General features: G+C 47.0%; 1 protein-coding gene across 3 annotated transcripts; it reads left to right on the forward strand.

The window, feature by feature from the left end:
• The first annotated feature begins 815 nt into the window (after positions 1-815).
• Positions 816-12254, forward strand: LOC118377343 (taste receptor type 1 member 3). 3 transcript variants are annotated; one of them, XM_035764230.2, is made up of 9 exons: positions 817-2334; positions 2537-2743; positions 2956-3256; positions 3507-3863; positions 4285-4707; positions 4821-5024; positions 5165-5285; positions 5563-5933; positions 11414-12254. In XM_035764230.2, the coding sequence occupies exons 2-9, from the start codon at positions 2541-2543 to the stop codon at positions 12044-12046; spliced, it is 2613 nt and encodes an 870-aa protein (XP_035620123.1). In that variant the 5' UTR covers positions 817-2334; positions 2537-2540; the 3' UTR covers positions 12047-12254. The 3 variants fall into 3 exon arrangements, with proteins under 3 accessions (XP_035620122.1, XP_035620123.1, XP_035620124.1); XM_035764231.2 differs by having other exon boundaries at positions 2540-2743; XM_035764229.2 differs by having other exon boundaries at positions 816-2743.
• Positions 12255-14568: the final 2314 nt, after the last annotated feature.

Genomic DNA, 14568 nt, shown 5'->3' on the forward strand with positions numbered 1-14568 from the left:
GAAAACAAACCCAACTATCACACTTCAACTTCAACTTAACTTTAAGATTATAATGGTAGAAGTAGATATTGTATGCTGATATTGATTTTGGCAACTGTTGAACAGCTTGTGCTAACAGAGTGGTATCGGCAGCAGAAAAGGACAGGAAAGAGACGAATAGGCTTCTGTTGATTTGCCACTTGACACCTGATTTTCCTAAAAATTATGGGTCTATGGATAACATTTTATACGGATAGTCCATCTGTAGATGCTCTACAGACTATCAGTAGTTTCAACTATCTATTTACTAACCCTAACCTTAACCTTAACCCTTATCCTAACCCTTATCCTAACCCTAAACTTAACCTTAACCCTTATCCTAACCCTAAACTTAACCCTTACCCTAATCCTAATCCTAAACATAACCCTGATCCTAACCCTAAACTTAACCCTCACCCTAACCCTAACCCTAATCCTAAACTTAACCTTACCCTTATTCTAAACCTAACCCTAACCATAAACGTAAACTTAGCAAGCAGTTGCTTATCAACAGACAGTTTGTTGATAGTAACATATTTGTTGATAGTAAACAGATTTGTTGATCAGTAGAGCATCTACATATGGAAAATCTGGACAATCCAAATGAAGTGTGACCAGTCTATGAAATGGAGATACCACAGGGACACATCAAACACACACAAAGCCATCGGTGATGTTTTACTGTCTTATAAAAACAGTGCAAATCAGACATTCTTACTGTTTCTTGTGGTGTATCATTGTGTTATAAACCCACACCTGACACCTAGTGGTGAAACGGCATGCTGTGTTGTGCTAAAATATATACAGTAGATCTGTCTTTCATCTGAAAATGTGTGTGTGTGTGTGTGTGTGTGTGTGTGTGTGTGTGTGTGTGTGTGTGTGTGTGTGTGTGTGTGTGTGTGTGTGTGTGTGTGTGTGTGTGTCTGTCCTGGAACCTTATCACTGGAAAGTTTTAGGAAGGTTGTGGGTGGATTCATGGCTTAGGCTACCGAAGAAACCAAAAAAATGGCATTCACAAACAAGATGTTTATCTGAGTCTACTGCCCGCGCAACATCTTGCTAAAATACATCAACAATGTGCACAGCAGTGGAGGCTGCTGAGAGGAGGATGGCTCACAATAATGGCTAAAACGGAGCAATTGGAATGGAATAAAATGCATGGAAACCATGTGTTTGATACCATTCCACTAATTCCGCTCCAGCCAATTCCATGAACTCGTCCTCCCAAATTAAGATGCCACCAACCTCCTGTTGTGCACAGATGCACACACAATAAAAGCCACCTCACAGTAGTGTACACGTGCAAACAAGCAGAAATGTAAAACACTGTCTCTGTGTTAGAGCACTTGATGTCATGAACTGAAGGTAAAAAGGGAGAACGTGGGTGGAAAGTAGACAACCCGACAACAACCTGACAACAAGTTTCATCACAATGTGCCGACCTGCTCACGTCAAGATCTCAGACAAGATAGAGGAAAGACTACAGTGCCTGTTTTAACTAGTGGCCAAACACAAACCTTCATACGGGCTTAATACAAATATGCAACAATCATAAAGAGAGAAAATAGAAACGCTCAGCTGTCACACTTCAACTGCAACTTCAACCTTAAAGAAAAGGTTCACTCATTTTGAATGTTACATCATTTTGGTGCATCTCTGAGCGATGTTCTATCGATTCCTGGGGTCATTTCATGTTTATCTGAGCTATTTCATCATATGCGAAACTCGTCATACCGGCTGTATTTCTGCCTGCCTGAACCGCAATAGTTCAGATACACATGAAAACATGAAATGACCCTGCAGCAGAAAAGAACAGGTCGACATCTGATTTTCCTAAATATTATAGATCTATGAAATGGAGATACGAGGGACTCATCAAACACACACATGGTCACCAGTGAGGTTTTACTGTCTTATAAAATTGGTGCAATCAGGTTTGTGGTTTTAAAGTGCTGATATCTTCTAACCCCCAACAATGCAGTACACTGACGAGGCCTGATCAGCCAACCACAAGCAAATATCAATAAATTGCTCAGGAAGTGTGGGACAAGAACCTGTCACCTGGTGATTTTCATATGTTGGTGTCTCATTTCAAACATCTTCACATGCACCATCAATTTAAATGCAAATGCACCTCCGGAGTCATGCTGACAGCAACTGCACACCTGTGATGAGACCTGTAGTCTGGCACAGGACAGCCTGACCCCAGGTATTCAGTTCACCACTCATCACAATACAGGAGACACAGGAGGTGCAGACAGACTGATAGAACAGTTCTCCCCATTGACTCGCTGGGCTGTGAAAGTACCCATACAGGTGAGCCTCTCCATCACTCTAACTGGTTGGCAAATTACCTTTCTCTCACAGCATCAGCTGCTGACTCTGTCTCTTCTTTTTCTCTCTCCCGTTCACCCTTTATTTCTCTATCAATGCATCTCTTTAAACTCTCATTTGTTGATACCTTTTTTACTCTCTAATGTTTGCCATGTCCTCTCAACATGTCTCTTCCTGCCCTCAGCAGCATGGCAGTGCCATTGAGACTGCTGGTTCTATGCTGGCTGTTTGGAGCAGGGTGTAGTCAGAGCTCTCCACCATGGTTCCAGAACATCACTACAACTCTGTTCAACTCCTCGGGAGACATCCTCCTCGGGGGGCTCTTCCCCATCAATGATCTCACCAGCAACTTGAGCCAGAGAGTAGAGCCGGACAGCATTAGCTGTGACAGGTACAGTAACACAAGACCCCCTTATAATGAATGATTAATGTACTTTTGTCTGAATATGACGTTTGTTCTATGTCTAGTGCCTTTATACTGTAATCGTATTCGCAGATTCCACATGTTTCATTCTAATTATTGCTTGCTTCTAATATGTTTGAATCATCTGATCATGGAGAGCACTATAACAGCCCGTCCCTGTCCTGTGTTTGGCATGGCAGTATTAATACGTTTGGTTTGGGTATGGCCCTGGTGATGAAGTACACAGTGGATGAGATCAACGCCAACTCCACCCTACTCCCTGGCATCAGGCTGGGCTATGAGATTTTCGACACCTGTAAGCAGTCTGCCGTCATCGTGAAGCCCACCCTCTTCTTCCTCACAGAGGGCTCCAGCCGGGAGCTGGCCATCATGTGTAACTACACGGACTACGTGACCCGTGTGGTGGCTGTCATCGGTCCTTCCACCTCAGAGATGGTCTCAGTCATAGGAAAACTACTGGGATTCTTCCTCATGCCACAGGTTTGGTCACATGTTGGAAAGTTGTCTATCAATGCAAACAATAGCATCCTCAAAAAACAAGGCGATAAAAAAATGAAGAATACAGCTTTTCCCCTCTACAACAATCCCTTAAATGTCATTTCGATTGAACTGTGTGCTGTGGTGAAACTAAGATGAACATATGAGATACAACTGCAATGAGTTTAGACATAACCATTTGTTTTGAATCTACTGTTGTTTCATCTGTTTCATTATCATGTGCCCCCTGTAGATCAGCTACAGTGCCACCAGTGACAAGTTCAGTGACAAGAGTCTGTACCCATCGTTCCTGCGCACCGTGCCCAGTGACAAGAGGCAGGTGGAGGCCATGGTGCGTCTGATGAACAGGTTCCAGTGGAACTGGGTGGCTGTCGTGGGCAGTGAGGATGAGTATGGACGTCAGGGCCAGCGCCAGTTTTCTACCCTGGCAGCAGAGAGCTCCATCTGCGTGGCGTACGAGGGGTTAATCCCCATCTATAGAGACCCACAGCCTGTGGTCAGAGAGATGCTGGACCGCATAATAGAGAGCAAAGTGGGTGTGGTGGTGGTGTTCTCTCTCTCCCAGCCCGCCAGAGCCTTCTTTACTGAGGTCAGTAAGACAGCAAGTCACACAAGAGGTCTAGAGAATTTTACAAAGTTGTAAAAGGTTTCTCAGAAGCTTTTCAAAAAGCTTTATGCAGCCGTTGGTTTGACTGCTTTTAAGTACAGTAATGCTATTCATTTATAGCATCTAAATTCAGATTAGAGGTATACACTAATACCAGTGGAGGCTGGTGGGAGGAGCTATAGGAGGACAGGTTCACTACAATGGCTGGAATGGAATAAATGGAACAGAGTCAAATGTGGTTTCCAGATGTTTGTTGTGTTTGATACCGTTCCATTCATTGCATTCCAGCCATTGCAATGAGCCGCCGTCCTCCTATAGCTTCTCCCACCCGCCTCCTCTGAATAATACATTTGTCTGTAAGAACTGGGGCAACGTAAGATCCCAACATGCTGTTTGTGATCAGGTGATCAGGAGGAATCTGACAGGGGTCTGGGTGGCCAGCGATGCGTGGGCCCTGAACAGTGACTTGTCAACTCTCCCTAACATCCACACTGTGGGCACTATCATTGCCTTCACAGTCCACAGCCAGATCCTGGGCCTGCTCACACCCTACACCAGGGAACTCTTCTCCAGGATCAGAGAGGAGAGGGCCAGGCAGCCCTCACCAGGTCCAGATACAGAGCCAACCCATAGTATGAACCCATGCCCAGACTGCTGGAACCTGTCCCTAGACAACATAAGTCTAGTGACAAAGCCCATACTGCAGAGGTCAGCTTTCAGCATCTATGCTGCCATCTACAGTGTTGCACACGCACTGCACACCGTGCTCAGGTGCAATGCTAAGAGCTGCCTGAGGGACACTAAAAGCAAACTCTACCCCTGGCAGGTACATTCTCTCTCAGTTTTTTTCTCTCCAAACATTGATTAAGTGAAGCTGTGAAAGGTACTTTATCCATGCAATTAATAAAGATAAATAACACATTGATTGACACCCGGCAGCTGTTGGAGGTGCTCAAGGAGGTTAACTTCAGTCTAAATGGAAGTCATTTTGAGTTTGACAGTAATGGAAACCCAAACATTGGCTACAACGTACTACAGTGGGTCTGGGGAAACAACAGTCTGAGTTTCAAAGATGTCGGCACCTTCTATGAGAACCTGTCAATCAATAACACCCTCATCAAATGGCATACAGTATGCGCTAAGGTAATTTCCGCCCACATCTCCTCATCAAACGTTATGTTGCACTTTATCAGCTTTTCACATTTTCCCCTCTGGGACTAAACATTTCAATGTGCCAGCGACGCTCTGCAAAGCGGTTCTCTCTGACACCACCTCTGCTGCAGGCCCCTGAGTCTACCTGTTCCTCTGAGTGTGGCCCTGGCCAGGTGCGCAGAGTGAAAGGCTTCCATTCCTGCTGCTTTGACTGTATTGACTGTTTACCGGGCACCTTCCAGAATGGCAGAAGTGGGTGACTTCCATCAATCTATGCATTAAAACTCGATAACGCTTGAGATGATGTTTTGTAGATTTATTTGATATTTTTCTCTAGCGACATGGACATCAGCTTTACACTTTTCTCACATGCTGACAAACGTTGCATAAAAAAATGCTACATAAAAATAATACATCTCCAAAACTGAAAGGTGTGAGTGGTGGCGTTATAAAACTGGCCTTAAGACTTTCTACTTTTATCAGGTTCTATAATTCTAACTACATGTCTCTGCTCCCTCTCTGACTCCAGTGGATATCCAGTGTACCCAGTGTCTAGAGGGCCAGTGGTCCCTGGTACGTAGCACCAACTGCACCGAGCCTACCTTTGACTTCCTAACCTGGGGCCAGCCTGAGTCCTTGGGGCTGCTGCTGGCCATGCTGGTGCTGCTGGCCTGTCAGGGGGCTGTGGGGGTCCTGTTCCTGCAGCACCGGGGTTCTCCGCTGGTGAGGGCCTCTGGGGGGCCCCTGGGTGGTGTGTCCCTACTCAGCATGATGGGGGGCTGTGCCTGCCTGCTGCTGTTCCTGGTCCGGCCAGGGGACATGGTGTGTCGTCTGCAGCTTCCCCTCAGCTCCATCTTCCACACGGTCACCTTGTCCACCATCTTAGCCTTCTCACTGCAGGTAAAGCCTAGACCTGTAGAACACCAGACAAACATGAATCATTGAGATATTATACATCTACACTATATGATCAAATGTATGTGGACATCTGCACCGTCGAACATCTCCTTCCAAAATCATGGGCATTAATACGGAATTGGTCCCCCCTTTGCTTCTATAACAGCCTCCACTCTTCTGGTAAGGCTTTCTACTAGATGTTGGAACATTGCTGCGGGGACTTGATTCCATTCAGCCAAAGAGCATTAGTGAGGTTGGGCACTGACATTGGGCGATTAGGCCTGGCTCGCAGTCGGGGTTCCAATTCATCCCAAAGGTGTTTGATGGGGTTGAGGTCAGGGCTTTGTGCAGGCCAGTCAATTTCTCCCACACCGATCTCAACAAACCATTTCTGTATGGACCTTGCTTCGTGCACGGGGGCCCGTCCAGCTACTCATTGGACCCTGTGATCACTTGGCTATGCATGCCTCTCCCTAATGTCAATATGCCTGGTCCATTGCTGTTTTGGTTAGTAATTATTGTCTTATTTCACTGTAGAGCCTCCAGCCCTGCTCAATATGCCTCAGCTAACCCTCTTGTCCTACCTCCCACACATGCGGTGACCTCACCTGGTTTAATTGATGTCTCTAGAGACAATACCTCTCTCATCGTCACTCAATGCCTAGGTTTACCTCCACTGTATTCAAATCCTACCATACCTTTGTCTGTACATTATGCACTATTCTACCGTGTCCAGAAACCTGCTCCTTTATACTCTCTGTTCCGAACATACGAGACGACCAGTTCTTATAGCCCTTAGCCGTACCCTTATCATACTCCTCCTCTGCTCCTCTGGTGATGTAGAGGTTAATCATCCAGGCCCTGCAGTGCCTAGCTCCACTCCCATTCCCCAGGCGCACTCATTTGTTGACTTCTGTAACCATAAAAGCCTTGGTTTCATGCATGTTAACATTAGAAGCCTCCTCCATAAGTTTGTTTTATTCACTGCTTTTGCGCACTCTGCCAACCTGGATGTCCAAGCCGTGTCTGAATCCTGGTTTAGGAAGGCCACAAAAAAAAATGAAATTTCCATCCCTAACTATAACATTTTCCGACAAGATAGAACTGCCAAAGGGGGCGGAGTTGCAATCTACCTCAGATATAGCCTACAGAGTTTGTCATACTATCCAGGTCTGTGCCCAAACAATTTGAGTTTCTACTTTAAAAATCCACCTTTCCAGAAACAAATCTCTCACAGTTGCTGCTTGCTATAGACCACCTTCTGCCCCCAGCTGTCCCTGGACAGCATATGTGAATTGATTGCTCCCCATCTATATTCAGAGCTTGTGCTGTTAGGTGACCTAACCTGGGACATGCATAACATCCCGGCCATCCTACAATCTAAGCTTGATTGCCCTCAATCACACACAAATGATCGATGAACCTACCAGGTACAACCCCAAATCTGTAAACACTGGCACCCTCATAGATATCATCCTAACCAACCTGCCCTCCAAATACACCTCTGCTGTCTTCAACCAGGATCTCAGCGATCACTGCCTCATTGCTTGCGTCCGTAATGGGTTTGCGGTCAAACGACCACCCCTCATCACTGTCAAACGCTCCCTAAAACACTTCAGCGAGCAGGCCTTTCTAATCGACCTGGCCCGGGTGTCCTGGAAGGATCTTGACCTAATTTCTTCAGTAGAAGATGCCTGGTTACTCTTCAAAAGTGCTTTCCTCACAATCTTAAATATGCATGCCCAATTCAAAAAATGTATATCCAGGAACAGATATAGCCCGTGAACCACTCGAGACCTGACTGCCCTTGACCAGCACAAAAACATCCTGTGGTGTACGGCATTAGCATTGAATAGCCCCCAGGGAACTGAAAAGTCAGGAACCAATATACTCAGTCAGTTAGGAAAGCTAAGGCTAGCATTTTCAAACAGAAATTTGTATCCTGTAGCACCGACTCCAAAAGGTTTTTGGGCACTGTAAAGTCCATGGAGAATAAGAGCACTTCCTCCTAGCTGCCCACTGCACTGAGGCTAGGAAACACTGTCACCACCGATAAATCTACGATAATCTATCATTTCAATAAGCATTTTTCTACGGCTGGCCATGCTTTCCACCTGGATACCCCTTCCCCGACCAACATCTCAGCACCCCCTGCAGCAACTTGCCCAATTTCCCCCCCGCTTCTCCTTCACCCAAATACAGTCATCCCCCTCTTCAAAGGGGGAGACACTCTACACCCAAACTGCTACAGACCTATATCTATCCTACCCTGCCTTTCTAAGGTCTTCAAAAGGCAAGTTAACAAACAGATCACCGACCATTTCGAATCCCACCATACCTTCTACGCAATGCAATCTGGTTTCCGACCTGGTCATGGGTGCACCTTAGCCAAGCTCAAGGTCCTAAACAATATTATAACCGCCAGCGATAAGAGACAATACTGTGCAGCTGTATTCATCAACCTGGCCAAGGCTTTCGACTCTGTTAATCATCATATTCTTATCGGCAGACTCATCAGCTTTGGTTTCTCAAATGACTGCCTCGTATGGTTCACCAATTACTTCGCAGACAGAGTTCAGTGTGTCAAATCGGAGGGCATGTTGTCCCGACCTGGCATTCTCTATGGGGGTGCCACAGGGTTCAATTCTTGAGCCAACTCTTTTCTCTGTATAGATCAATGATGTCGCTCTTGCTGCTGGTGTCTCTGATCCACCCCTACGCAGACAACACCATTTAGTATACTTCTGGACCTTCTTTGGACACTGTTAACTAACCTCCAGACGAGCTTCAATGCCATACAACTTCTTCTGTGGACTCCAACTGCTCTTAAATGCAAGTAAAACTAAATACATGCTCATCAACCAATTGCTGCCCGCACCAGCCCGCCTGTCCAGCATCACTACTCTGGACGGTTCTGACTTAGAATATGTGGACAACTACATATACTTAGGTGTCTGGTTAGACTGTAAACTCTCCTTCCAGACTCACATTAAGTATCTCCAATCCAAAATTAAATATAGAATCGGCTTTCTATTTCGCAAAAAATAATTCTTCACTCATGCTGCCAAACATACCCTCGTAAAACTGACTATCCTGCCGATCCTTGACTTCGGCAATGTCATTTACAAAATACCCTCCAACACTCTACTCAGCAAATTGGATGCAGTCTATCACAGTGCAATCCGTTTTGCCACCAAAGCCCCATATACTACCCACCACTGCGACCTGTATGCTCTCGTTAGCTGGCCCTCGCTTCATATTTGTTGCCAAATCCACTGGCTCCAGGTCATCTATAAGTCTTTGCCAGGTACAGCCCCGCCTTATCTCAGCTCACTGGTCACCATAGCAGCACCCACCCATAGCACGTGCTCCAGCAGGTATATTTCACTGGTCACCCCTAAAGCAAATTCCTCCTTTGGCCGCCTTTCCTTCCAGTTCTCTGCTGCCAATGACTGGAACAAATTGCAAAAATCATTGAAGCTGGAAGCTCATATCTCCCTCACTAACTTTTGTCGTGGAAATTTCCTGTATTACCAAATCATGAGAGAGCAAACCACACACAAGTCAAGAGTTATCATAAAGTCCATCTTTAATTATATTAGCTTCACCATAGCCCTGTGACTCTCAGATCAATTCAGTGTCCATAAATTAATTATTTGAGAGTGCTTACAAAACAGTCCTTAGTATAATTTATAGCCAAGACACACCCATCAAAACTCACACGACAAATAACAGATCTTAGGAACATTACACAAATAACCTTTTACCAGAAAAAAGGAGATTCCTATAGCCAGACAGCATTAGTTATAAATTATCATTCAGTTTGCTGAACTTTTCCCACATAAGCATACTTATGAAAATTGATAAAACATCTTATTTATCAATGTTACCTAAATAATTCTGATTCTGCCACAACACTTTAAGCACCAGCTGTCAGAGCAGCTCACAGATCACTGCACCTGTAAGTAGCCCATCCATCTACCTCATCCCCATACTGTTCTTTTGTTTTCTCTCCTTTGCACCCCAGTATCTCGATTTGCACATTCATCTTCTGCACATCTATCACTCCAGTGTTTAATTGGTACATTTAAATTATTTCGCCACTACGGCCTATTTATTGCCTTACCTCCCTAATCTTACCTCATTTGCACACACTGTATATATACTTTTTTTCTATTGTGTTATTGACTGTATGTTTGTTTATTCCATGTGTAACTCTGTGTTGTTGTTTGTGTAGCACTAATTTGCTTTATCTTGGCCAGGTCGCAGTTGTAAATTAAAACTTGTTCTCAACTAGCCTACCTGGTTAAATAAAAATTGTATGCTGTAGCATTAAGATTTCCCTTCACCAGAACTAAGGGGCCTAGACCAAACCATGAAAAACAGCCCGGGATCATTATTCTTCCTCCACCAAACTGTACAGTTGGCACTATGCATTCAGGCAGGTAGCATTCTCCTGGCATCCGCGAAACCCAGATTCGTCCGTCGGACTGCCAGATGGTGAAGTGTGATTCATCACTCTAGACAATGCGTTTCCACTGCTCCTGTTTACACCACTCCACCCGACGTTTGGCAATGTGCATGGTGATTTTAGGCTTGTGTGCGGCTGTTTGGCCATGGAAACATTTAATGAAACTCCCGACTAACAGTTCTTGTGCTGATGTTGCTTCCAGAGGCAGTTTGGAACTCCAGAGGCAGTTCCAGAGGCAGTTTGGTAATGAGTCCAGAGGCAGTGCAGAGGCAGTTTGGTAATGAGTCCAGAGGCAGTCCAGAGGCAGTTTGGTAATGAGTCAAGAGGCAGTTCCAGAGGCAGTTTGGTAATGAGTCCAGAGGCAGTCCAGAGGCAGTTTGGTAATGAGTCCAGAGGCAGTCCAGAGGCAGTTTGGTAATGAGTCCAGAGGCAGTCCAGAGGCAATTCCAGAGGCAGTTTGGTAGTGAGTCCAGAAGCAATTCCAGAGGCAGTTTGGTAGTGTGTTTTGCAACCGGGAACAGACTATTTTTACGTGCTTCAGCACTCGGCGGGCCTGCTCGATGAACTTGTGTGGCCTACAACTTGATGGCTGTGCATTTGTTGCTCCTAGAAGTTTCCACTTCACAATAACAGCACTTACAGTTGACCGGGGCAGTTCTAGTATGGCAGACATTTGAGGAACTGACTTGTTGGAAAGGTGGCATCCTATAACGGTGCCACGTTGAAAGTCACTGAGCTATGCAGTAAGATCATTCTACTGCCAATGTTTGTCTATGGAGGTTGCATGGCTGTGTGCTCGATTTCATACACCTGTCAGCAATGGGTGTGACTGAAATAGCCATATCCACTAAAACATACTTTTCTATATACAGTAAAGTGTAAACAGGTTTTTATTTGATGTAAAAGAAAGCCAACAGTCCAGGAGACATTTGAATGAATATGAGTGAGGAAGACCCAGAGTATCTTGAATCAAAGATTAGCTAATTGTCCATCCTCCTCCCTCTTTTGACAGATTGTGTATGTGACCGAGTTCCCTGAGAAGGCTCCGTCTCATCTGGATACACTGAGAGGCCCTGGAGGCTGGCTGCTGGTACTGGCCTGCTGTGGTGTGCAGGCAGGGATCTGTGGCTATTATGTCCAGGAGGGGCCCTCTTTATCCCAGTACCTGGCCAAGATAAAGGTGACCTTTGTGAGAAAGTTCCTACGATGCCCTGTGGAGCCCATCTTATGTCTTGGCCTGATGCAGGGCTTCAATGGCCTCCTCGCCCTCATATCCTTCATGTGCACCTTCATGGCTGTGAAGCCCATTCGACAATACAACCTGGCCAGAGATATCACCTTCTCCACCCTGACCTACTGTGTGGTTTGGGTGGTCTTCATCCCCATCTACACTGGTCTGAATGACAAGGAACGCTCCATTGTCCATGTATCTGTCAGTTTGCTCAGTAACATGGGGCTGATGGCAGCCTACTATCTGCCAAAATGTCACCTGCTGCTGAAGAAACCTGAGCTCAACACAGCAGAGCATTTCCGTACCTTCCTCGAGGGAGCTCCAGGAACTCAAGAGGAACAGGACCAGGGACCTGCAGGGGAGGGACAAGTATCAGGGAAGGGACAGGTATCAGGGGAGGCACAGGGACAGTGAAATGTATTATGTTTAATGTTTAAATAATATATACAATTTAATTTAGCATGTTATACATTTCATGTATACTAGTTTGATTTAATGATTTCGGTTATTTATCTTTGCAGAAATTGTGAGTAAATGCACTGTAAAGGAGCAGGGCCATGCACAGACCTTTCAGGGGGTGCTCAAAATGAAAAATAAATAACATACAAAATATCTCTAACAATTTTTTGTTCTTGCATAGGCCTATTTATTTCTGCAACAACACACTCATCACACTCACAAACTGTAAGGAAGCTAGTAACAGTGCCTCCTAAAGATATGATTGACATCGGGAAAAGAGGATGGGTGTAACGGCGTTCTTCGTTTGAAAGAGAGTCGGACCGAAATGCAGCGTGGTGGTTACTCATGTCTTTAATAAATGAATCGCGATACATGAAATAACTTATACAAAACAACAAACGGAACGTGAAATCTAATTACAGCCTATCTGGTGAACACTACACAGAGACAGGAACAATCACCCACGAAATACACATTGAAACCCGGCTACCTAAATATGGTTCCCAATCAGAGACAACGAGAATCACCTGACTCTGATTGAGAACCGCCTCAGGCAGCCAACCTAAGCTACACCCCTATTCAGCCGCAATCCCTATGCCTACAAAACCCCAATACGAAACACAACATATAAACCCATGTCACAACCTGGCCTGACCAAATATATAACGAAACACAAAACACTATGACCAAGGCGTGACAGAACCCCCCCCTAAGGTGCGGAGTCCCGGACGCACCTCAATACCATAGGGAGGGTCCGGGTGGGCGTCTGTCCATGGTGGCGGTTCCGGCTCGGGACGTGGACCCAACTCCATTAATGTCATAGTTCCTCCCCTTCGCGTCCTGGGATAATCCACCCTCGCCGCCGACCATGGCCTAATAGTCCTCACCCAGAACCCCACTGAACTGAGGGGCAGCTCGTGACTGAGGGGCAGCTCAGGACTGAGGGGCAGCTTGGGACTGAGGGGAAGCTCGGGACTGAGGGGCAGCTCGGGACTGAGGGGCAGCTCGGGACTGAGGGGCAGATCGGGACTGAGGGGCAGCCCGGGACTGAGAGGAAGCCCACGACTGAGGGGAAGCCCGCGACTGAGGGGAAGCCCGGGACTGAGGGGAAGCCCAGTACTGAGAGAAAGCCCAGTACTGAGAGAAAGCCCAGTACTGAGAGGAAGACCAGTACTGAGAGGAAGCCCAGTACTGAGATGAAGCTCAGGCAGGTAGTAGGCTCCGGTAGATCCTGGCTGGCTGGCGGATCTGGAAGATTCTGGTTGACTGGCAGATCTGGAAGAGACTGGTTGACTGGCAGATCTGGAAGAGACTGGTTGACTGGCAGATCTGGAAGAGACTGGTTGACTGGCAGATCTGGAAGAATCTGGTTGACTGGCAGATCTAGCTGCTCTATGCAGATTGACAGCTCTGGCTGCTCCATGTAGACTGACAGCTCTGGCTGTATCATGCAGACTGACAGCTCTGGCTGCTCCATGCAGGCTGGCAGCACCTTGCAGACTGACAGCTCCTTGCAGACTGGCAGCTCCTTGCAGACTGGCAGCTCCTTGCAGACTGACAGCTCTTTGCAGACTGGCAGCTCTGGCTGCCTCATGCAGACTGACAGCACTTTGCAGACTGGCAGCTCTGGCTGCTTCATGCAGACTGACAGCTCTTTGCAGACTGGCAGCTCTGGCTGCTTCATGCAGACTGACAGCTCTGGCTGCTTCATGCAGACTGACAGCTCTGGCTGCTCCATGCAGGCTGGCAGCACCTTGCAGATTGGCAGCTCCTTGCAGACTGGCAGCTCCTTGCAGACTGACAGCTCCTTGCAGACTGACAGCTCCTTGCAGACTGGCAGCTCTTTGCAGACTGACAGCTCTGGCTGCTTCATGCAGACTGACAGCTCTGGCTGCTTCATACAGACTGACAGCTCTGGCTGCTTCATGCAGACTGGCAGCTCAGGCTGCTCCGAACAGGCAGGAGGCTCCGGCAGCACAGGAGAGGCGAGGCGCACTGTAGGCCTGATGCGTGGTGCTGGCACTGGTGGTACTGGGCCGAGGACACGCACAGGAAGCCTGGTGCGGGGAGCTGCTACCGGAGGACTGGTGTGTGTAGGTTTCTCTGGATAGACCGGACCGTGCAGGCGCACTGGAGCTTTTGAGCACCGAGCCTGCCCAATCTTACCTGGCTCGATGCCCACTCTAGCCCGGCCAATACGAAGGGCTGGTATGAACCGCACCGGGCTATGCACCTGCACTGGAAACACCATGCACTCCATAGCATAACACGGTGCCTGCCCGGTCTCTCTAGCCCCCCGGTAAGCACAGGGAGTTTGCGCAGGTCTCCTACTTGGCATAGCTATACTCCCTGTAAGCCCCCTGAGCTCCCCCCCCCAATACATTTTTGGGGCTGCTTTTCGGGCTTCCTTGCCAACCGTGTTCCCTCGTATTGTCGGCTCCTATCTCCTGCTGCCTCTGCTCTCCTAAGTGCCTCCA

This window comes from Oncorhynchus keta, chromosome 10 (assembly GCF_023373465.1).
Source record: "Oncorhynchus keta strain PuntledgeMale-10-30-2019 chromosome 10, Oket_V2, whole genome shotgun sequence".
NCBI classification, from domain to species: Eukaryota; Metazoa; Chordata; class Actinopteri; order Salmoniformes; family Salmonidae; genus Oncorhynchus; species Oncorhynchus keta.

Bases quoted from the DNA above. Each gene is read 5' to 3' on its own strand.
- LOC118377343 (XM_035764229.2), top strand. From the start codon at position 2,517: ATGTCTCTTCCTGCCCTCAGCAGCATGGCAGTGCCATTGAGACTGCTG. The intron at 2,744-2,955 runs GTACAGTAACAC...TTGGCATGGCAG, and splicing joins GACAGCATTAGCTGTGACAG to TATTAATACGTTTGGTTTGG. The intron at 5,025-5,164 runs GTAATTTCCGCC...CCTCTGCTGCAG, and splicing joins GGCATACAGTATGCGCTAAG to GCCCCTGAGTCTACCTGTTC.